At 38.5% G+C, this 25,432-nt stretch overlaps 1 protein-coding gene across 5 annotated transcripts in view; it reads left to right on the top strand.

Annotated features, from left to right (window-relative positions):
• Positions 1-3,027: 3,027 nt before the first annotated feature.
• The window catches only part of CFAP20DC (CFAP20 domain containing), a 251,483-nt gene continuing 229,078 nt past the window's right edge, over positions 3,028-25,432 (top strand). For 4 of the 5 annotated variants that reach the window (XM_032868454.1, XM_032868452.1, XM_032868453.1 and 1 more), the window contains exons 1-4: positions 3,028-3,407; positions 5,759-5,848; positions 8,537-8,630; positions 16,920-16,992. In XM_032868454.1, the coding sequence (XP_032724345.1) occupies positions 3,387-3,407; positions 5,759-5,848; positions 8,537-8,630; positions 16,920-16,992 (278 nt within the window). In that variant the 5' untranslated portion in view covers positions 3,028-3,386. Of the gene's footprint in view, positions 3,408-5,758; positions 5,849-8,536; positions 8,631-9,261; positions 9,306-16,919; positions 16,993-25,432 lie in introns of those variants that run through there. The other variant, XM_032868455.1, reaches the window with a different exon arrangement.

The following is a 25,432-nucleotide window of genomic DNA, read 5'->3' as shown; positions in this document are numbered from 1 at the left end:
AGAGCAAAGGGAAGTAGATTTTAGAGGTATTTAGATAAAACAGGTTTGGGTGATGTATTGGGTATGGGGAGCGTATCAGTTGCGATATAAAAAATCACCCTAAAACTTAGCAGTTTACAATAAATATTTCATAATTTTTGTGGGTCAGGAATCAGGATACAATTTAGCTGAGTGCCTCTGACTCTGGCTTAGTCATAAGGCTGCAACCAAAGAATTGACAGGGACGCATTTACCTCAAGACTTGACCAGGGGAAAAATTCACTTAGAAGCCTACTCATGTGACTCTTGATAGGCCTCATGTTCTCACTGACTGTTGGCCAGAGACATCAGTTCCCTGCACCATCAATTCCGGGGGTACTCACAATATAGTGACTTGCTTCCTTCAAGTAAGGACAGAGTTAGGGAAAAGAAACACTGCAAGAGAGTGAAAAGCCAAGCAAGAAGGAAATCACGGTCTTTTTGTAACTTGATGTTGGAAATGACATCTCAGCACCATATTGTATTCATTAAAGTGAGTCTCTAGGTCCAGGACACTCCGCAAAGGGCAAACATACCAGAAGGTGGGGGATCAGTGGAGGTCATTTGGGAGGCTTCTGAACCACAGGCAGTGAGGATGCAGGAAGCATTGTGGTATTAATGATATTGGGAAAGATGGGAAAAACCAAGGTTTAAAGTTATGTTTTGGACATGGTGAATTTGAAAGGACAAGGTACCTTTAATTTAGTCGACAAAGACATATTTATAAAACACCTACTATGTGCCAGGCACTACTCTAGTAGTTGGGATATAATGATGAACACACAAAAACCCTTGCCCTCATTAAATTTACCTTCCGATAGCTAAAGACAAATGATAAACACATAAACAAACAAACTCAGATAATGATAAAGATAGAAAAAAAAAATAAGAGGATAAAGAGGATAAAGAATAAACTGAAGAGGATCTTCAGTTATGGTGTTAAAACATGCTTTACAGAGACCCAAGTAGATTGCTAAAAGCCTTAGGATGTCCCCTAGATTCCATCTGTACTCCCACTGACTTTTTGCTTCTCTTACAGTATTTATCTAAAACTACTTTGTATTGGAATCCAAGTCACCCTTTACGTTAGGCCAAAAAAATGTGACCTCCATGATGCCTACATGCACCTTTTGGAACCTGTGAATGTTTCCTTATTTGGAAAAAGGGTCTTGCAGGTGTTACTAAGTTAAGGATCTTGCAATAAAGTGATAATCATGAATTATTCAAGTGGGCCCTAAATGCCATCACAGTAGTCCTTATAAGAGACACTGAGAGAAGACATAGGATGAAGCAGGGTGGCCATGGAGGCAGACATTGGAGAGATGCAGTCACAAGTCAAGGAATGCCAAAAGCCGCAAGCTGGAAGAGGCAGAGCAGATTTTCCTCCAAAGATCTCCAAAGGAGTGTCACCCTGCTGACACCCTGATTTTGGACTTCTGGCCTCCAGAACTGTGGGAGAATAAATTTGTTGTGTTAAGCCACCCCGTTTCTGGTAACTTGTTACAACAGCCACAGGAGACTAATAGACCCTTCCAGTGTTATTCCCTACTACTGGATTCATGGGATTTATCACAAGCTGTAATTATTTATTCACTTGTTTATTGTGTCCCACCCCTACTAATGTGGAAGCTCCATGAAGATGGGGCCTTCCTTGTACACCTTGCTCTTGGCATAGTGTCTAGAATATATTACATCCCTAGGAATTATTTGCTAAATGAATGAATGCATAAATGTCCCCCAGTAGGTAAGTCTTACAAGACAAGAGACCATGTCTATTGGCCATAATTCCTGAAGCCTCCAGCAAAGAGTCTAACCAAAAACTGTTGTTGAACTACATTTGAGCTCTAGAAATCAGGGATTCTGGATATTATACTGCAATTTACAGTTACACAACAACCTCACCTCTACCTTTGTAAACATCTGGTATTAGACTTAGTATGTTCAAGTAAGATTGTTCCTTATCAGCTTTTCTTTTCTTAGCCCTGATAAGAGCAGGTTCAGATACCATTCATTTTCTTATGCTGTACATGATCCACAATGGTTGGCATATTGTAGGGAACACAAACATTTAAGACTTCTGGATGAATTCAAATATCAGGCTCAGTCATAACAACACATCCTTGAGTAAATTCCTAATGAATTCTGAAATGAAATATTCTCAACTGAAAGGAGACTAATCCTTATCCTCACGTGGCTGTGAACCTGTGAACCACTTGGCCTGTAGTAGGGGCTCCTTGAGTGGTACCTGGTTATTCATAACGCTTACCATTCACCTAACTCAGCCTTGAGTACAGCATTAGACAAGAACTCTAAACCAGCTCCATCACTTATGGCCATAGGATCTTGGACAAGCTATTTTACCTTTCTGAGCCAAAAAGTGATAATAATACCTACCTTCTAAGAGTGGTTCTGACATAGAAACTACATGAAGTAACCAAATAGTTAAATTTAGGACACTGCCTGGCTCAGTAATGTATGTAGCTATTTTGAGCAAAAAAAACCTTTGGCTTTTGAACATGTGCAGTAAATACTCCTGCTTCAGTGGGCCTTCTGAAACAATGAATGGGACTAACTGACTCTATTACTGCCTCAACAAAACCGAGTTTGGAAAACCTTTGAACCAAAGGCCATGCGAGGGTTCCATGATTCCATGACTCTTTCCTTCAGCAACCTACCGGCTTTCAGTGTTTACAATGAAGAGAGACCAAACCGACGTGACAGGTTCTCCAGAAGAGTCCAGCATCTGTGGTAGCTCTTAAACAATGCTCATTTCACGCTTTTTCGCAAACAGAGGTCACGGCCTTATAGAGCGCGGGTCACAGATTGAGCGATCCAGCGTCCCCACGAGACCCTTGAGTTGCCTGGGCAACGCCGACGTCATCGCGTAGTCTCATTTGTTCGTCGGCGAGAAGCCCAAATTGCTCAAAGCGCAGGCGCCTCGTGGGAGCCAATGGGTGCGGCCCGAACGCCGGCGCCGCTGGGCCCCGCCCCTTTCCGATCGAATTCGGGGGCGGGGCGGCAGCGGGAGCGCGCCCGTCTTTCCCGGGCGACCGGGCGGTTTTCCGTGGCTCTGTGACTGGGTGCCCCGTTACGTAGGTTACGCATACAGTCACTCACGAAGGGCCGTCCGGAGCCCGCCCAGATAGCTGCGCCCTCCCAATACCCGGGCACCCCGAAAGCGGGGGCCGCGATGGTACCGGGCGGGGGCTCGACGTGGAGCTGACCGGGGGCTGAGAAGAGTCGGGGCGACGCACGAAGCCCTTCCCTGCCGTCGGGGCTCCCGCCCGCTGATTTCCAGCCATCAGGGTTACGCCTCTCTCTCTACACCCTGAGCACCGTGTCCCCCAAGCCCCGGGCCCCCTGCGGGAATGTTCAAAAATGAGTACCAGGTAACCCGAATTGGCGCTCCAACCTATCTAAAGCATACTCCTCTTGGGTGAAGTAGTTCGTGTTGGGGGTGAGGTCAAAGCACCCTCCCCACTTCCCTTTAACACTTTTTTTTGTTGTTGTTGTTTTGTTTTTGTTTTTGTTTTGTTTTTCCCCTGGGTGAGAAGGAAGCTCTGGGTTAGTGGTCTTGACCCCAAAAGAAAAAAGGGGTAAGCATCCACAGTTTGGGCGTATGATTTGGCTTTTGCTCAATCTCCAGCTCAGTTCTTTTCAAGGTGTATGGATTGCCTGCAACTCTGATTAAAATGCACATCTTAAACCCCAACTCGGACCTTCTGGATCAGAATCTTGAGAGCAGGGCCCATAAATCTTGAGTTTTAACAAGTTACTTGGGAATTCAGTATTGATGTACACTGATGTCTCAGAAGCTGTTTAGAGTGAATGAGTGAATGCATGAGCGGGTTAAACCAAGAAAGAAAATAAGGATTTTGGCTACGTGTTATTTTCTTTTCCCCTAAAACTGGGGTCAGTAATTCTCAAACACTGGGGCACGTTAGGATCTCTTGGGGGTACTTGTGAAAATGCGGATTTTCTGACCCTTATCCCCTATCTAGTGAATGAGAGTATCTGTAAAAACTTCCCCCAGTAGATTCTGATGCACATGGTCCAAAGATCACAATGGGGAAACTGCTTCTGGGTCTTCCTCTGTCACCTTGAGTATCTCAGTGTCTTCAAAACATGGCTTGCTCTCCTCACCTCACTGGACCCAACTGCTCCTTTTTTCACCCTAGTCTCCTCCCCTTCCTTCCTACTTCTACCTGAGGTTACATTCTCTGTTTAGAATTGTCCCCTTGCTGGAACAGCCCTCCATTGATTACCTGTTTGTGGCCTCTACCTTTTCATCAAATGCTACTTGCCTTCTTATGAGTGTCCTCCAAGTAGTCTGCTGTTCTCTTTCTTCTACTCCCATATGATATCATTAGTGTTAGAACAATTTAAGAGACTTTTCCTCTCAATTTTTGTTGTTATTAAAAAGTATATGCCCACAATGGAAAATTAAGAAAACAGGAGAAAGCAGAAGGAAGAGGCGGTGGATATTTCACCAGGTACAAGGATTTTTCTCTTTAAAAAAACAAAACAAAACAAAAACTGCCTCAAATTTAAAAACTTTATTGATATGTGACCTAATCCCAGAAGCTATAGTAATTTATAGTAATTCTTAACCACACACAGTTTGCACATAATTGCATGGTTGCACATAATGTTAAAGCACAGAAGCAAAAATACCTTTATATTATTGAGAAAAGTTAAAAGCTGGAAATTCTTTACAAAAATCAGACAGATTTGCTTATGTGCGGCTTATAATTAAAATAGACCATAAAAGAAAATCATATTTCATCTTCATTTCAGATTCTCAATTTCTTGCAATTAACTCTTCCTCAGAGATAATCACCTTAATTCCTTTTTTTGATAATTAAAGCTTATGGATATTCAGTAATGTGTTTAGTACTTTTATATAAACATGGCCCTGCATGTTCTCAGGTTTACAGTAGGGAACACATAGCATGTCTATACAAATTATTCTCTATTTTATTTTCTTATACAAATTTTATAGATTTCCATATCAGTTTATATTAGCTATATAAAAAGATGGGAATGCTCAGAATAAGAATCATACTCCCAAACCTATTCAGTCCCAAGCTTTTTTATTAACCAGTACCAAAATACTCAATTTGCCCTTTTTTAAATTTAATCATTGCTGGCACTATCTTGCCCTTGCTATGTACAAGGTATTGTGCCTGATGGTTTATGTTTACTATCCTGTCTAATCCAACAACCCGTTTTACAGATGGAGCATCAAGAGGTTAAATAACTCTCAAGGTCAGGTAGTTAATAAATGTCAAAGCTGATAGGGGAGTTTGGGTCAGTATGACTGGGAAGCTTGTAGCCACAGATAACTTAAACCAGAATTTATTAACCTGGCTCTAGAGTTGAGTTTAAACCCTTTAGTCAGAGATGAATAGAATGTTTTATAAGCATGATTTATATATGGCAAGTAAGCAAACCGCATATCGAGAGACTCTAGGGTTTGTATGGCACAATTTGATGTTTATAATCCTTTAAAAAAATTTTTTCCTTAAATCATTTATCCAAGGTGACCCAAATCAGAGTGGTTGTGGCTTAAGTACGATCAAGGTATACTATAGGAGTTAATAGCAGGGATAATGTTTCCTCCCAGATCTATTTAACAGACAGATGCCAGGAACAGTGGTTATAGACTGTGTGGTGGATCTTATTTCCTCTTTAGCATTGTCTTTCACTTTAATTTAAACATGTTGTTTTTGTTTTCCAGGGAGGTGCATTCGTTGAAATCTTTAGTGCCCAGGGCAAAAATCCTGGAGCAAAATGGAAGATCCTTGGTAGTCCGTCTGTGATTTGGAAAGTAAGTGTTTGAAGTTAGAGCCACTAAAATCCTAGAAAGAAAGGAGAATTAAGGTTATAAGAAAAAAGTTTTGATAAGGTTTCAGAACTCTTTTTACTGTTAATTCAAAAACCCTTTCATGACCCTGTTGGCTGCAGCACTCCCAGAAACCACTCCTCTGTCGTTTGAAGACTTTGGCATACATCTCATAACCCTTTTCTGTAGGCCAAGTTCAGCTGTTACTTTAGATGACTTCAGTGTTTGTGAGGAAAATCTCCAAATCCCGAGCTTCTCAATTTCTTGATTTCTTCATCACTAATGACCTCTTCTACTCTCTGTCAGTCCCCATTCCCACTGTCACATCCTGTACCTTACCACAGTAAACTGGAGGGCCTCTGAAATGGCTAAGTAAGACCTAAGTAAGTGAGACATCCCTCTCCGATCCCAAGCTTCAGTTCTTAGTCTCATTGTATTTATTCTTTAACCTAATTGAGACCTTTAGGCCATTGGCCTTTCTACTTCCCCGGTGCTTAGTTTTATTTAGGCATGTATTTCTCTGTCTTCATTTCCTCTCCTCTCCAGCCCAGAATCCAGAGTCTGATTTCAGTCACTTCCCAGGCAAAAGCTTGAATGCCCTTGCTCTTTGTCCTTTCATCATGCTGACCTTGCAGAGGCCAACAGTTTCTGAATAACCAGTCCTCTGTCTTTTCTGAGCGGGGTTCTGAGCCCCTCTAACTTTGGAAAAAAAAAATTGATACCTCTTAGATTAATAATACTATAAATTCAACCTGAACAGCCTGGAAAGTTCTCCTCTTATGTTCTCTTAGTCTCTCAAATGGTTATTTCTCCATTATCTTCAGGTTTTCAACCCCCAACTCTAACCCCGCCCCCAATCCACAACCAGGACAGGCCCTCTTCACTGACTCACCAGAAGACCTCATGCCCCATTTCATCAAATAGAAATTACCTCAGCCCGCTGCCACCAGACTAAAAATGTCTATCTATCCCTATCCCTTTCTCTTTCACTCCTCTCCTATTCAATTGGGAGAAAAATGCCTTTCTATGGACGTTGTTTTATAGGTAACTTTTTAAAGCTACTGTTAACTGAGTGCTTACTGTTTGCCAAGCCCAGATTTAGTACATTACATATATTTATACAGTAGCTTTGTGTGATCGGTACTTTATGCCAATTTTCTGGATGCTAAAACTGAGGCCATGGGGAGAGTAAACAGCTAGCTTGAAATTATAGAGCTCTTCCTATGAATGAGAGATCAGTGATGCTGGGAGGTGAGGGTTTAGAGCAGGGAGCATACTTAAGGCTTCCCCAGGGAAATGACATTGGATCTCTACATGCTAACTGTGCACTCTGTGGGGCTGGTGGAGACAAGAGAGTTTTAGGCAGAAGGAAAAGCACATACAAATTCCTTGTGCAGGAGAGAGCTTAGAATTTTTAAGAACTTGAAGAAGGCTACTAAGACCAGAATACAGAGGGAAAAAAGAGAGTGCCAGGTAGGAGACTGAAGTTTGCAAAACCACGTAGCAGCCAGAGTAGATGGGGGTTTATGGACCGTGTGTTTGATTTGGGTAAGCTGTTGAAAGGTTTTAAATATATGTCCAACTTGTGTATAGATGAAATAATATAGTCAGTCTGTATGTGTTCATTTCAAATACAGGAGAGATGCTGTTGTGATGGATATAATACAGATTTATTTGATTGCTATTTAATGCTTAGCAGTCTTAGTTACAATGTATTTCTTAACACATACAGAAAAGAAAATTGGGAGGATCTGTGAAGTATTATAATGGGTCTTTATTGGGAATTTGCTTCAAGATGAGAAAATAACCATCTACATTACCACTTTGAGTTATGGAAATCAGACTGTCACATATAAGGAGGCTTTTTATTTTCAGGTTTGTTTTTGTTCTGTTTATGTTTCTCCTACCATAGTTTTTTTCTTGTTTGTCTGTTTTTTTTTTAAGATTTTATTTATTTATTTGACAGAGAGAGAGAGCGCGCATGCACACAAGCAGGGGGTATAGCAGAGGGGGAGGGAGAAGCATGGCTCTTAACGCAGGGCTTGATCCCAGTACCCTGGGATCATGACCTGAGCTGAAGAAAGACACTTAACCAACTGAGCCACCCAGGCGCCCCTCTCCTCTACCATAGTTTTTTAAAGTCATCTTAATTGTAACGCTTTAATTAGTACAGATTTTCAGTAGGTGATATATAGAACTTCAGGTTGAGCACTAGGGAAATAAGGCAATGATTAATTCCCTTTGAGCCATGGCCAGACACCTAGGAACTTATGGACCAGATACAACATAGGTTAGGTGATTTTGTATACGGTAACATGGAGTGGTGTTCAGCCTGTGCTGTTAGACAGGAATACGTAGATAAAGGAGAGGAAGGGTAACTAAATTCTGAAAACTCTAAATTAGTAACTTGGAAATCCCCGAAACTAGGAAATTTCTTATTATTTGGAGGAAGAGTTTCTTGATACGATAGAGGATTTGTCAAGTGACATACAAGAGCTTCTGTATTCCAATTTCCAGCAGTTTTCAGGGTAAGACCTGAATATCATCAGGGCCCAACTTCTAAGTCATTTGAATCTGGGACTTTTTTCCCCTGTGGATTTGCAGCTCCAGTTTTATGATAGAAGCCAAATAAAATATGTTCCAATTACCACTGTTTTTATTTTTGTTCTACAGGAGTTTGATAAAGAAGTTAAAAGTTTTGTGTTTGTCCTGGAAGGCAGCAGCCAGACAAACAAAATTCAGTTACCAAAGGAGAATAAGCAAATCCGTAAGTAAGATTTTTTTATATTGAAGTTTAACATTTGATTTTTAAATTATATTTTTAGGGCTACCACACAGACATTAGTTTGACTTTTACTGGCATCTGTTAACTTAAAGTGGTAGGTCTGCTTTTTAATTTAGAAGTTAACCTTATGCCAGATTTCATGTATACATAAATATTATATATATGCATATATATATATATTAAGTTACATATATATATTTTTGATTCACTGTTGATTCATAACCTAGAACTATTTTTTAAGATTTTTATTTATTTATTTAGAGACTGAGAACGAGAGCACACAAACAAGCAGGGGCAAAGGGAGGGGGAGAGAGAATCCCAAGCTGACTCTGCATTGAGCACACAGTCCCGTATGGGACTTGATCCCACAACCTCGGGACCCAATCTCACAGCCCCTGGACCATGACCCAAGTTGAAATCAGGAGTTGGACGCTTAACTGACTGAGCCACCCAGCCACCGCTAGAAGTATTTTTAAGAAGATTTATATTATTTGGTAGCCATTGATTATCATAGTAATGGTATTTATTGAGTAATTACTGTGTTCCTTCTGACTTACCTAGCATTTTACATTTATTAACTCTTTTAATCCTGATAGTAGTTCTTTTGTAGTGAACACACTGAGATTGGTTCTTCATCAAGAAATCAGATAATTAAGGGTAAGCTTTGAAATAAACCCAGGACTTCCTAAGTTATAGGGAAAATCTGAGAAAAAAGTTGTGTGAAATACTATAGAAGGCATTACTTAGTGATACATCAACTTATATCTTTCAAGAATATTAATACCTAATATGTATAAATACAAGTATGTGTTTCAACAAAAACTCAAAGAGTAGATTTTCAATTCTTTCTTACTTTGGAAATTAGGACCATCATTTTAAAGCAGAAGGAACCTTGAATAATCACCTGGATTTACAATCAGAAGCCCAGTTATTGGCAGAAATGAGTTTAAGATTCAAGGCTCTATCACCAAATTAGGCTATGCGTAAACTGATGGCAATTGAAGATACATAATTTTTCAAAATGATTCATCCAATTTTCCTCAACTTTATCCTATGTATTAACTATAGATTTCAAGTGATTTATTAAAAATAAGCAGCCAGTTAGTTTTTATGTTGGTCATTTACTTATTTCTTCTTTTACTAATTAAGAACATTTATTGAACACATACAGCATACTCTGTACTATGAAAAGACCTGTTTTTGGTAGCTGATTTTCTCATTTTAATTCAGTTTTCTAAACTTTCACAGGCTTTGCTTTATCTCCCAGTTAAAGCTACTACATACATATTATAGATTCTTTTTTTTTTTTAGTTTTAACTTTTTTTTTTTTTAATTTTGTTTATTTGTCAGAGAGAGAGAGAGCTCGCGCGCGCACAAGCAGGGGGAGTGGCAGGCAGAGCAGGCAGAGGAAGAAGCTGGCTCCCTGCTGAGCAAGGAACCTGGTGTGGGACTTGATCCTAAGACCCTGGGATCATGATCTGAGCTGAAGGCAGGCACTTAACTCACCAAGCCACCCAGGTGTCCCCATGTTATAGATTTCTAAGATGTAAACTGAGCCATGGAAATTATAGATTGAAGATGATTAATTTTTAAATGGTTTGCCAGTGTTTCTAAAATAAGAAACAGAACCTCAAAGAAAAGAGTTAGTCTTAGTTAATCATTATTAACTTACTACCATTTTTAAAAAATGATTTCCTCATAGTTCCTTTTTTTCTTTTTAAGAATTTTATTTATTTATTTGACAGAGATCACAAGCAGGCAGAGAGGCAGGCAGAGAGAGTGGGGGAAGCAGTCTCCTCACTGAGCGGAGAGCCCAATGCGGGGCTCAGTCTCAGATCATGAGATCATGACCTGAGCCGAAGGCAGAGGCTTAACCCACTGAGCCACCCAGCGCCGCCCCACCCCCCGTCCCATAGTTACTTTTAAACAGTAGAGGCTTTTTTTTTTTCATTTCCACAAAAATTTGTATACTTGTAAATGAGATGAACTAAGATGAGCCAGAGAAATGTGTCTGAAACTGTAGGTTGTTCTTGTTATAGGAGACAAGGTCCATCTGTTTTAAGGATATTGACTTTGTGAGATAGATACATCTGATTTGCAGGAACGTGGCTTTGTTCTAAACCAGTGTTCTCCTATTCACATAATCATGTTACTGATAAAATCAAGCCTTTCTCAGTTGGATCTGAGAAAGATTTCTCCTCTACCAAAGACTCGGTGACTAAAGACAAGCTCCCTTTTCCTACATTTATCTGAGTTTTTTTTTAAGACATAAAACAAGCTTAATGTGTTATAATTGCTTTGTAAAAGGAAAAATGATAGTTTTAATTGGAAGAAACGGAAGAATCTTTTAATGTGTTTCTTGTACAATGCCCTGTAATTAAAAATTAATCTGGCTCTTCAGCAGCGTGTGTGGTACTGTAACAAATGAAACAGTTTGTAGAGTCTGCCCTGTACTAATGCCTTTAAGATTAATTATTTGTAATTTTTGATAACAGAACTTTATAGCTATTTTCACTTGTATAAAATGACCTTATGTGTGAAGTTGTTGTTAAATTAAATGGCATGTCTTGAGTAGAGAATTGGTTTTCCATTAACATTTTTTAATTTAGTTCAGATACCATTATATATTCCTCTTTTAAGAGTAAACATCTACTTTATTTATGCAAACTTAAAATGAGCTACCCCATATGTATTTCCCACTATATTAGGTACTTAGGAAAAAAGCTTAATGATGAAAGTAACTATTTTTAAGTTTTCATTTTAAATAATGCTATTTCTGAGTTATATTTGAGCATCTCTATATGTCAAGAGTTTTGGTTTTTTTTCATAGCATTTTATCAAATAAAGGAAAGTGTGATATTGATAATCAGATTGTACAATTCTCTAGTGCAAGAATCTTGCACCATCCACTCTGTACCCCTAACTTAGTATATCATATGTAGTATATCAAATAAGTTTGTTAACTTTGCCCCAGGAAGAAACTGTCACAATTTGGGTTATAGTTTCTAATTGTAGCCAGTTCGTGTTCATAACCAGATTTGAGTAAATGATTAGCCAACTAAGTAAAGAAATCTGTGATGCTCTTCATCCTGGATCATGCTGTGGAGCTGCCTGTGGGAGATGCAGCAGAGTCACACACAGACATCTATCCTTTGCTTGGTCTGCCCAGGACTTAATCTTTTTGAGGCCCTTATTTGAAACCTTTGTTTTGTCTGGCAGTGGCATCTGAATCTTATGGTGTGTCTCTTGGGATCAGTATCCCTGAAGCCTTTTGTTTATCTAAGTTTCAGCTGCTTTGGAGGATGAGGATGATGTCATCTTATGAGGTTCTCCCCCACCAACCTACTCCCACCCCTACTTTGGTGGTATGCTTAAAATAAATGTCATTATGACTTGCTTTGTTTAAAACTCTTCAGTGGTCTTGACTTTGCTGCTCTATTGATAGTGCTCTTGCTGGGGTCACTAGTGATCTCTGTATTCCTGAATCCAGTGGCTCATTCTCAGCCCTGATCTTGCTTGATGTATCAGCAGCAGTTGACAAGTTGACCCCATCCTACTGCGTATATTTTTTTTACTCATCTTTTTTTTTTTTTTCCTTTTCTCATCTTCCAGGGTGCCCATCATCTGGGTTTTCTTTCCACTTCACTGGTCTTCCTTTTTAGTTTGCTTTCATGGTTCTTCCTCTCCCCAACCCAGCTTCATGTTGCCATGCCTGTAGACCTGACCCTTGACACTCTGTCTACCTCTAATTACTACTTTGATTATCAGTGCTAGTCTCATGTTGTAAATACCATCCCTGTCTTATTGCAGCTTGAATTTATTTCCAAATCAGAATTCTCCCTCAAACTCTGGACTTTTATCTTCAGTTGCTTAGATGACATTTCTGTTTGGACAGCTTCACCTTACAAATTATTCCTGTTGCTACAGATAGCCACATCTCTGTTGTTAGCAACCTGTCTTTCCAGTAGCTCTGACAAAAAAAAACTTCAGTCAGTCTGATTTTTTCTCTCTTGATTCAATTCATCAGGAAGATCTTGTTGGTTCTATCTTCAGCTTAGACTTCGAGTCTGACTACGACTTTTTGTCTCCTCCAGTGCTACCATTTCTCATGCTTGGAATATCTCCTGTATTCGTCTTCTCATTGCACCCCCTCCCCTATTTTTATACTTGCTTCCCTACCATTTGTTGTCAGTTTCACAGCTAGAGCAATACTTAATACAAATGTAAGGCTCTCCACTACTGAAAATGTCCCATCTCTGAGTGAAAACCAAAGATCTGTAGGACCCTACAGTATCTGGTACCCTCTTTTTTTTTATTTTAAATTTTATTTATTTATTTGACAGAGATCACAAGTAGGCAGAGAGGCAGGCAGAGAGAGAGGAGGAAGCAGGCTCCCTGCTGAGCAGAGAGCCTAATGTGGGACTCGATCCCAGGACCCTGAAATCATGACCTGAACAGAAGGCAGAGGCATAATCCACTGAGTCACCCAGGCACCCATCTGGTACCCTCTTAATTCTCTGACCTTATCTCCTGTTGCTCTTGCTGTTGTTCACTCTGTTACAACCATACGGGTCTTCTTGCTGTTTTCAAACGTAGCCTGGTGCTCTGTCACCTTTGCACCTGTGCATAAGCTGGTAACCCTCTGCCCAGAACTTTCTTTTCCCTAATAGCTGCATGGCTCACCATCTCTCTTCTTTAGGTGTTTACTACAATGTCATCTTCTCAATGACAGCCCACCCCACCCTATAATTTATAGCACTTCCACACTCTTGATCCCTTTTATCTTTCTCTATTTTTTCCATGTACTTATCACTTAACATGCTATTTGTTTCTTAGGGTTTGCTTGTTTGTTTCTATTGTTTTTTCTCACTATTGCTAGAGGTAAGCACCTCCAGCACAGAAATTTAGTCTATTTTGTTCACCTAGTATAGTATCTGACACATAGTAGACATTCAGTAAATCTTTGTGGAATAAATTAATGAATGTATGAGTGGATTCCCATTGATCTTAGGATGACCTATATCCTTCGCATGGCCTTCACGGCCCTGAATGATTGAAATCTAGCTATTTGCCAGAATTACCTCCTGCTACTTTTCCCTTTCTGTGTCTTTTACCAGCCCTTTATGTCTTTATAAAGATTCATCCACTCCTCTGTGGCTTTTTCCATCACATGATGGAATATCCCCTCTTCCTATAATATTTGTTCCTCCATCTCCCTCACCCACTCAACCCCTATTCTTTCTTCCCAGCTGAATTCCAGTGTTATTTCTGCCAGAAAACCCTCACTCATCATCCTCTTCCCTCCAGCGACCCAGGATTGTACACTTTCATTGCACCCTGACCTTCTCTTTCCTGGAACTAGAATATCGGTTCTAAGAGAGTAGAGACGGTATTTGTGTTATTCACTACAGACACATCCACATTGAGTCTGGCATGTAGTAGATGCTCAGTAAGTCTTTTGTTGAATGATAGATCTAATTTAATCCATACATATAATCCTGTGAGGTATATATCTAATTTGTCAGCTCAGTTTTACATATGAAAGGAAAAGAGCCCAGAGAAGTCTTCTTACTTGCCTGAGGAATATGGAATGATCAGAATAGAGGCATGCCTATTTCCTGCCTTCTGGGTTGAAGTGGGAGAGGTACAATTCAGTGTGCTGTTTGTGCCAGGACTGCCCTAGGAACCAGGAAGTAGCTTCAGTTGTGACATGGCAGAGCACTTGTAAAGGATGACTATGTTGTGTTCTCATTCGAAACTCATGGACAATGAGACAAACACTTGTGAGAAGTATATGCAGTATACAACTGTCACTGGCTGTAATGAAGCAAGTATAAAACCACTGTTTAAAAACCTAATGGTGTTTCACCAGTTAAATGTGTTCTAAAATATTCAAAGAAAAGAAGGACCTGACCTTTTAAAAATAGAGGTAGTTTATCTCAGCAGAGAACAGATTATGAAACTGCAGGAACCTGCATATTTCAATAAAAAAACTAAATTTTTATGAATTTATATACTTGATGGGCATTTTTTGACTAATAGTAGTCACATTCAGCATTTCTTAGTGATTTTCAATGTAATGTAGCCAAAAAGAGTCAGTTTAAATTTACTAGGTCGTTGGAAAAAAGTATTACTGTAGAGTTTATTTAGCATTTCTGACACATAGGATCAGTGTATGTCAAATGTTATTAAAGTACTTTTTTCTTTGTCGGATCATCACCATATGGTATTGTCATACTTCTTTTACTCTTAGAAGTGAAGCCTTTTGGACACCAAGGCTTCTATATGTGAGAAAGTTGAATTACAAAGCTTTCTTTTTTTGAGGGCAAGTGTCTTTCATATCTAAAAATGTTCATAAGAAAGTGCCCAGTATGTGTAGCATAGTTCATTGTTCTTGAAGAAAATTGGGCCGATTCAATGAGATTTGTGATACAATTTAAGGACCTTTGTAAATTCATTTATCCAGTGCTGTCTCAGCTCTGCATACAGAGGCCATTGTGCAATGGAAAAACGCCATAGGGCTAATCAGTGGAAGATGCGGGGGAGAGATTAATTAATGATGATGTATTCAAGTTAGCCTCATTTTGGTATCTCACTTTGGTTTTGTAGTCCAGAACTCAGAGATGCCTTACTGGCTTTTCCCATAAATATGGTAAAATCCAGTTCCTAGGATGTTTACAAAGGTCAGAGCCTGTTATTTCCTATTTCCATTATATTACTACTCTATATATGGCTCTCTGGAGCAGTTTGTAAGCTTAGCGTTATAAGTAAAAACTTATCTTTGTATGTTGGATTTAAAAGATACTGAGCAGGGGCACCTGTGTGGCTCAGTGGGTTAAAGCCTCTGCCTTCAGCTCAGGTCATGATCTCGGGGTCCTAGGATCAAGTCCCACATCTGGCTCTCTGCTCAGCAGGGAGCCTGCTTCCCTTCCTCTCTCTCTGACCTCCTCTCTGCCTGCTTGTGATCTCTGTCTGTCAAATAAATAAATAAAATTTTTAAAAATAAATAAATAAAAATTAAAAAATAAAATATACTGAGCAGACTTGACCAAATATGCTTATTTTGTAGGAACTAAATTTTGGGTAAAGTGTGGGAACTAATTAAATTGTGTTCAGGAATATTGCAAAACAGTTTACCAAAGGAATTATAAACCAGAACATACATCCAGATTATCCAAACGTGTTGTTAAAAAACACAGCAAACAAACAAACACACATGTATTGTCGCTTTGAAATAGATAAATTTGTTAAGTCTACTGAATTGGAATAAACAGAAAGTAATATGCCTTTTAGATGAGTTGCTTTCTTTTATCCAAGTGTTTCCCCATACTGTTAAATTTCTAGGATAGATTCACAGATAAGTTAGAACATTTCCATTTCCTACAGAAGTCCCACATGAGGAAATAAGTTCCTAAAAGCCATGTTTTAGGAGGAAGTGATTCTAAATCATCCATTAGGAACATCATAATTGAGAGAGCAAGCAAAAGTTCAAAACCTGAGAGAAAAGGAATTAAGTGAATGGGTTTGAAAAGGTAATATAAAATCAATTGATTTTCAAAACAGTTGTAGACTTCAGCCATCAAAACTGCCATAGGGGTTGGTTTTTCTTCAAATATTTTTAATTCAGATGAAAATGGTGATAGGGAATGAAAGCGATCAGTTGTGGTTTGTGAGCACTGAACTAATTAAAAGTATGTTAAATTAAAAGGCATTATAAATGAAAATACGTTCCTCCATCCATCTCACTGTGGACACATTTAAAACCATATGAACCAGATATGGCTCATCAAACCTTCAGTTGTAGTTGTCATAAATAGAATTGTTTTTCTTGATCTATTGTTTTTTATTAAGTTCTTTAGTACAGTTAAAACTGTCAGCAGATAAAAATAATTGCCACATGTTTTTATGGTTGCCTTGATGTGAATCTGTAGTTCAGTTTTATAGGTTTCTATTGAATGTGTACATTCTCTTGCAACCTAATAAAAATGGTAAGTAAAAAATTATTATTTTTTAAAATTTTCATGAAAGTTTCACCAAGCCCACAGATGGGACCTTAAGAGGCAACATTTGTTGTTATAGTTTGATTTGGTTTTCATCCACATTTTTGCTTTTATAATGAAGTTGTAACTCATGGGCAGTGCTATTACAAATCTACTATATTACTGAAGTGCTAGAAGCTTCAGGTTGTTGATGGTGTGTGATTGTGTTGGTTTATATGCACATATAAATGGTTTGGGCATATGAATGTATATTTTCCCCCTCTCATTCCAGTTGGACTGATCCAGAGGTTTCTCGTACTTCAGATTTACATACCCCTGGGACAAGACTTCTCCACTGAGTTGCTGTAAGATATACAGAACTTCTTTCAATGTTTTATGTGTATTAGACATTTGATCAATTGAAACAGTATAGACAGTCATTAATTACAAGTGGCAGTTTTTGCATTAAAGAGCAGTGACTTATCAAGTTGACATGAAGTAATTAAACTAATTTAATCGTATTTCTCAGATATCATTATAGTCTGGCATTTCCCCAGGGAAAGAAGGCAAATTTCATCTGTTTAAAAAAATACCAAAGGATTATGGACTTGACAATAAACAGCCTATAACATGCAGAAACAAATAACCCAAAAGTTTAAGATTTTCGTTCATATGAGGGGCAGTTTTGTACTCTCTGCTATTGAAAACCACATTTGGATTAAAATTGATCAAGATACTTCATCTTAAAGTTATTTACTTTAGCTTAGAAATATCAGCTGACACATGAATGGCTTAGAATATATTTGTTTTAAATAGCCTTGCTGTGAACAGATTGTTTAGCAAAAAATGAGAATATACAACTTTAACTCAATTGGGCTGTCTGTTGTCTGAGATGATTGTGAGAATGAAAATAACATTTGATTTATACACTCATATAGAATGGAATCTTGCTTAAGATTTCATTAATATATTTGCACTTTTAATCACATTAGATTTAAGGTATGATATTTTCTGATTTTTCTTTGTAATTAACAGCTGTTCGGGGCCTAAGCTTAGTCTTTTATTTTCCCTGCTGGAATAAATGGTTTTTCCTATTAATGAAGTTAATTTTGTGCTAGTCGCATTGGTGCAAACTGAGAGGAAGAAAGAGCTTTCTTAGTAAGATGAGAAAAACATAAATTTGAGGTTATTCTTTTGTCTTTGTTTATATACATTAAATTATTAGTGATTTGTATGTAGGAAAAAATATAAATTTAGATAATAACATATGATCTTGTTTTCTTGGTTGGTAAAGGACAGATGGAACAATACATACCTTCATTTTATTCACCTTTAAACCACAGTAAACTTCCAGGGTTTTCTGGAAGTTTATCATCTGCCATGGTTATCATGAGTCTTTAAAACAGTTCTTACAGTAACAGCACCAACATGCTATTTGAGGCTCTTATATATCTTTCCCTTGTTCTGCAGAAAAAGCATTTTCAAGACTGTAAAGGCATTCCAAAGGTGCGGAGAATACCACATAAAGCTCTATTTCCAATGTTGGGGAAAGTGGTTCCCACCAAATGGAAGGAGGCAAACTGTATTTTATTTTTAAACTTATTAACTTCCTTATATAGAAATCCAGTGCAGTGCCTTTCCTTCTGATCTCTACCACCTGTGCTTTGAGATTCTTCAGAAGCTGTGGCAGGGGCACTCGTGGTTGGCTTTCTGATCAAAGCTGTGCAGGACGCTTGGCTTAACCTTGGAGCAGACTCTCACTGAGGAGCATTCTTCGCCTATGCAGAATCAAGCTTTATTTGTGCCCCCAAATACTTGAGCTTATCACGCTAGCCTAGGCAAGATACTGTTTTAACTAAGTTAGTAATAACTAAATCTTTAATTATTGAGAAATTGACAGGTATGTTAGTATGTTAGGTGTAACTTTGTCTCAGCAAGAGAGTAGCTGCTCTAAGTAAGCCTGACTACACCTTCATTACCCTGTTATTAATGAACATCTTGGCCAACTTAAGGATGGAAAAACTTTTTCAGGGGTGATGGGATTACTTATTAGATTTTGAATTCACTTGACTGTAATCATAGATTCTCTTGTGCTCTATGGACAAGCATTTGGGTTTTTCCAGTGGCTTTAGATTTATAGTTTTAGGAAAATAAATGTCTTATGGACAGATCAAAATTATTAAATAACTGGCATTCTCTGTTCTGACCTTATGAATTTAGCAGATTATAAGGAAATATATTGACTCTGCATTTGAATTTGCTGCTAATAGATAATCAAGATATTTTGCCATTTTAAGAAGTAATGGCAGAGGCCATATTTTTACAAGAAAGAACATAGAAAAATGAGTATAGACTGTCTTTCTAACTATAGATTTTTTTTTTTTCTTAAATGAAAGGACTTTCTTTCAACACCTTTAGTGTTTTACTGTATCTCTAGCAGCATAGCTCCAGGCTATTCGAAATAATACATTTCCCTTATAAGCTTGGAAAATCTTATAGCAGAAAGATATCTGGCTTCTAAAATATTCCATTGTCAGAATGGGAGAGGCATTTTCTTTCACAAAGATACGATAATGCATCAAGAGGTTTTCATAAGTGGAGGCTTGCCAGCTGCATTATGAACGTAATCATAGTTTCTTCAGTATCTTCCCGTGTCTCTCACGTCCACTAGATGGTGATCCTGTTCAGGGGAGGTCATGTATCTGTGGGTTCGTGGATGCCTTGGTGCCAGGAGCAGCCCTGCCTGAGGAATCCTCCAGTTAGTCCACAAATTACTGGATCCCTGTTCCTGTCAGGCGGTGGTTTAGGGGTGGGAGGTCAATACACATTAAATGTGTACACTTTTTCCTACTCCCGCTTCTTCCCTCCTGGTCCCAGACTGCCATCGCATCGCCCCTCGTCTGCTGTTGAGCATCCCAGTGGATTTCCCAGATTCTCCTGTCTTTTTTCAATGCCGTCCCCACACTGTAGCTGGCGTGATCTTCCTAAAAACCAACTGGAATTCCCATTGTATTGAGGATAAACTCTCTCCAGTCCTTGATGGTCTTGTGTATTCCAGTCTGTCCCCTCTCCCTTCTCATCTCATACCTTTCTGCCCTGAGCTCACCATTTGTCAGCCACACTGGTGCCTATTTTGGCCTTACTGGCCTTACTGGCCTTCCCTTTCTCACACACCAGATGAAGAAGTCTTTTCTTAGGGTCCTAGGCACAAGTGGTTTATATCCCCATTTCTTTGCCTTGCTAATTCCTACTCAGTCTTCTCATCTCCATTTATGTGTCCTTTCTTCAAAAAGGCCTTTTTGGATTTGCCCTACGAAATGAGTTTCATCTTTTATGCTCTTTTCTAGCACCCTGTTCTTTTTCCTTCTTTACGGCTATACCAGTTTATAATTCTTTGCACTTGGTTATCTGTCGTTGGGGGTAGATTTTGAGTTCCACTAGGATAGGGACCCATGGGTTCTGGTCACATGATATGCCAGGACCAGGAACCTAACAGATGCCTGGCACAAAAGCTCTGATGTGGGTGAGGAGGCAGTGGGAACAAATGGACTGAAATGAATGAACAGGACCCAATCTGTGTCCTCACAAGAGTTTATTCAGAGAGTGAAAGATCAGTTAAAAGGCAATTTAAATACATCTTTTTTTTTAAAGATTTTATTTATTTATTTGACAGAGATCACAAGTAGGCACAGAGAGAGAGAGAGAGAGGAGGAAGCAGGCTCCCCACTGAGCGGAGAGCTCGATGCGGGGCTGGATCCCGGGACCCTGGGATCATGACCTGAGCCGAAGGCAGAGGCTTTAACCCACTGAGCCACCTAGGCGCCCCTAAATACATCTCAATAAATGTTGTGATGACATAAGAGCAGGACCTGTAGGTGACATGGGAAGTATTAGGTGGAAGTAAGAGCATAATCTTGGGCCTGGACAGATCCAGTGTCAAGTCCTGGTTTACCTCTCTGTAACTTTGGGCCAGTTATTTAACTCTCCTCACCCATGGGATGAGAGTAATAATATCTACTTCACAGGTGTGTCATAAGAAGTAAATGAGAAAATTAACATAAAGTAACAATGGTTCAATTTACTAATCACTTACTATATACTGGACATTGTCCCAAATGCTTTGTTTTAGTTGAATTAATCCTCAGAATGAACGTATATAGTAGTTATAATCACTGCCTCTGTTTTACCATTAAGGTAACTGAAGTCTGGAAAGATTAAGGAATTTGCCACAGGTTATACACCGACTAACTCTTAGAGCTAGAATTCAGGGACGCCTGGGTGGCTTAGTCAGTTAAGCCCCTGCCTTCCGCTAAGGTCCTGATCCCTGGGTCCCAGGGTCTAGTCCCACATCAGGCTCCAGGGAGCCTTCTTCTCCATTTGCCTGTCACTTCCCCTGCTTGTGCTTTCTCTCTCTTTCTGACAAATAAATCATAAAAAATAAAATCTTAAAAAAAAATAGAGCTAGAATTCAGACTTACAGTGTAAATGCGGGACCTGTGCTCTGCACTCTGCACCACCGTGCCGTGCTGTTGTACTTGAAAATACCATTATTTTTCTATAGTATACATTATTTTTCTATACAAACTGTACATACATACATATGTAGTAGGGATATTTTATTTGAATCCTGTATAAGACAAAAGTGCTAAGCCTTCTATGTCTTCCTGTAATAAACACAGTGCTATCATTAGAGCTCTAGGAGGGGAAAGGTCTTTCATTCTAGATGTTCCTCTTTCTTCAGAGCTTCATAACCTGACCAGCAATTACCCAAACACATTACATTTTGGGTGTAGAGAAAAGGGAGTGTTTACTGTGCTAATGCATAATGTATTAGCAATAAAGTAACACAGTTCTCTCTTTCTTCTCTTCTGGTGTCAGCCCACAAAATAAAATCGCCTCCCTTACTTTTTAAAAAATAAACTCTTTTTGACTTACTTCTTAGCATTAGCACTTTTCATTTCCAAAGTATGTTAGTGTACCTATATCTCACTATTTAACCTTAAGTTAAATGATTTAGTAAACAACAGATTTTTGAGAATTCTTTCCTTTTGTGATCTCTTCTGTGCATGGCAGTGGGAAGCCAGCGGCTCCCTTGTGTGGGTTGTTAGGTGTTTCAGAGCCTGGGGGCAGACATCTGGTGCACGGGAGGAACACCACGAACCTGAGCTCTTGGAAAAGAACCAACTGCATCTTGAAATAGAAATCCATTTTGCTATATTTGATGCTGCCAGTCACATTAAATGATTTTGGAATATTATATTTTTTGACAGGAATTGCATTCATTTTACTGAATATGGTTGAGCTGCATTAATTCCTTTCTCTATCCTGATTTTGTCATTATTTCAATGAATTCTGAGAGGCATTTTGTACTGTTAATGCCTCTAGTGAGTTGACATTATTTTTCTCATTTTCACTCATCTCAACCAGTGCCTTTTCAGGAGATGGGATGAAAGCACTATGAAGCTGGTGGTGAGCATCATGTGCTATTTGGAAAGGTTGGGGATGCTTAGCCTGCAGGTCCTGGGAAATATTATTGCCAGAAGGTTTTGCATTTTGAGCCTTTAGGTATTTGGAGTACTGCTTTCATTCAGAATCTTATGAGGTAAATTCTTAAAAACAACAACAACAAAATACCTGCTGATCCTTTGTGATGTCTTCATTGCAATATTCTGAATTTGAATTTATATCTGAGTAGAATTTAATGATTTTAACCTAGAAGTCCATCTGAGATTTATGATGCTCGTTCCAGAATTTTTCTCTCATCCTTTTGCTATATCCCCTAGTTATATGCCTTCGGGCCAGGCACTTAACTTCTGTCTCAATTTCCTCTTCAGTAAATGGTAATGTGAGCTTTTTTCTTTTGTTTTAATTGTCAGAGTTAATTGGAGATGTTGGTTTTTTTCCCAAGAAATACTAGGAAGGTTAGGTCCATGTGGATCTTAAAGTTTCCTCTTTCATTTCTATAAAATGGAAAATTGAAACATACCCATCCCACAAAACAAAGCTTTAGCCTCAAGGTAATTTAATAAAAGTTTTCCCTGTATCAACCTTTTCTGTATTGCTGCTAGTGAGCTAGACAAAGAAGTCAAAAGAGAAGTTTAATAGAAGTTTCAGGCCCTTCTACCCTATTGAGTTTTGCTCCTGTCTCTTCTTGAGTAACATCGGGGACCGTAGACTTCTCTGAAATTTTATACCAAGTAAAGGAAATATGGTCTCCCAGCCACAGACCTGTTCTTTTCACATGGCATCCGTCTTCCTCAGCCACCAGAGTTGAAAGAATACCTAAATGTGATACCTTTACATTAGAATGACATTGGCAAAAGCTTTTGAGATTGTATCCATTTAACCAAGCACAAATAACTCTTCCTGTGGAAAATTTATGTTATTATTATTATTTTTTTTTTTGGTCATTTTGATCCCTTTCTTTGGAGAAAAGAGTGGTTTCTATGTATCTCTTAAGTAATGTGTAGAAACAATGTTATCCAAGAGCCAAGTATTCTATTATCCAATAAAATATTTTATGCCACATCTCTAAACTGTATGTTTAGAACCTGGCAAAAATGGCCAGGTGTTGCTCTTTTTCAAACTAGTAGGAGTATCAAGTACTAAAGTGGTCATGACATTGCAAGTTTCATTAACATTTTGAATGTAGCTCATGGCTAATTCCAACTTCTATTTTTTCTTTTTAAAATCATCAGTATTTAAATCTCATTATTTTAATTATATCCAATTAAATGTACTTGCATAATCAGTATATTTTGTTACATGCATTAGTAAGGAGAGCACTTTAAGATGCTTTGCATAGTGTCTTTCATAATATATTAAATTTGCATGCCTTAAAATAGGTTTTATGTAGGAGATTTAGATAACACATGTGGTAGGTATATAAATCAGATGCCATATTCCTTATCTATTAAATAAGTGTTTTTTGAGAAATCTTTTGTTTCTGGTTATTAGTTTGGTTCATTTTACTTTTCTAAATTATCTTGACAGTACTCTTTAGATAACCTAGATACATTCTGAAAGCTAAAACACAATATTAGCAAAAGAAAAATTGTACATATGCAAATATTAGGAAGTGTTCTTACACTAATTTATTATGCAAAATCATAATTAAAGGTCATACATTTGTTAGAGTGCTGTGCAGTTAAATTATTGCCCTAAACACCATCAGGGCATAAGTCAAAGTCCTGTGATAGGTCAGCTTGCAGAGTCCTGGGAGTCACTGGTTTTGCCCTGGGCAAGATGCTGAGCTGTGTCACAGCCTCATTTGTACAATGGGGGAGATATTCATACCTATTTGTTGAGTAATTATAAGTATTAAGTTCATAATGCCAAATGGTAACTGAATGGTTAAGTCATAATTTTTATATCTCTAAATAAGTGCTGAAATATTTAATTTTTAGATTGTTCTTCTAAAACATTTTTAAATTTTTTTTAAATTTATTTGAGAGAGATAGAGGGAGAAAAATGAGCCGGTGAAGGGGCAGAGGGAGAAGTGGGCTCCACACGTGGCTTGGTCCCAAGACCCTGGGATCATAATCTGAGCCGAAGGCAGACGCTTAACTGACAGCCACCCAGGTGCCCCGGTTCTTCTAAAACATTTTGAAACAAGTTGGGCGTGTCTCTTCTCCTTGTGAAGTTTTCATGGTACTAGTCCCTGAAGAGAGATGGGAAAGCTTTTTTTGACTACTGACTCATGCAGGTGTTTCATCTGGAAGAAAGTGATCAACATGAAGATGAAAAGAAGAGTCTCCCATCTGTTGGTTATGGATGCTAGCAGTTTATTTAAACGACAACTGTAGGAACTCCCAGCTTAGAGCATTGGTTTGAAGGGACTTACAGGTGACCAGGCCAAGTGCAGAACCAACCACAGATAGACAGGAAGGTTCATCTATGAATAAACAGGCCCTGAGAAACATAGATAAAGCACATAGATTTCCAGTGTTTAAGGTATAAGATGTAGGCCTTTGCTGTTTACTACAGCCCGTGTTCTCCTTCACTAACAGGGATGATTAAAGATGACGCATAGCAAATCCCATATCTTCCAAATGCTCTTATTTCTTTAATATGGCAGAGTTGGAAAGATAGGTTTCTTCAGTGCCATTGATATATAGCTCACTTTTTATTGTCAGGAGAAATGTTTCATCTGGTTTGATTCTCTTTCCTTTTCATTGTATTTTTTTTTAAGATGTATTAGAGAGAGAGAGAGAGAGAGAGAGAGAGAACACAAGCAGGGGGAAGAGTAGAGGGAGGGGAAAAGGAAGAGAATCTCAAGCAGACTTTGCGCTGAGCACAGAGCCCAACAATGTGGCTCTTGTCTCACAACCCAGAGGTCACGACCTGCACCGAAATCAAGAGTTGGATGCTTAACCAGTTGAGCCACCCAGGCAGTCCCCCCCTTACTGTATTTTGTTTTTTTTCTGGCACTTAAATATTTCAGTTATTCAAAATAAAATAATTTTAAACATCCACAAAATACAATACAATGTGTATGTTATGGTATTTCTAGAGTCCCCATTATAAAATGTATAATAATTTAGGAATTTTCATTAATGGAGCATTCTAGAATGGAAGAAAACATCCTTGTTAGCAATTAAAATATGTCATGAAACTTTATGAACTCATTTGGCTTTCATTAAGTCATCCGGTAATAATTGCAAGCCTCCCGGTGGGGAGGGCTGGTATCTCCAGCATTCCTGATTTTTGCAATTTTTTTCCTCTTAAATTGTAGTTTCCTACTTGGTTGTGCAGGTATTTTAGAGTCTTTATTTGGACTCACAGAAATACTTGGATTGAAATATT

The sequence above is a fragment of the Lontra canadensis genome, unplaced genomic scaffold, assembly GCF_010015895.1.
Source record: "Lontra canadensis isolate GAN:19392208 unplaced genomic scaffold, GSC_riverotter_1.0 scaffold35, whole genome shotgun sequence".
Classification (NCBI taxonomy): domain Eukaryota; kingdom Metazoa; phylum Chordata; class Mammalia; order Carnivora; family Mustelidae; genus Lontra; species Lontra canadensis.
Note: the sequence above shows the minus strand (reverse complement) of the source record. Positions and strands in the feature narration are given on the sequence as shown.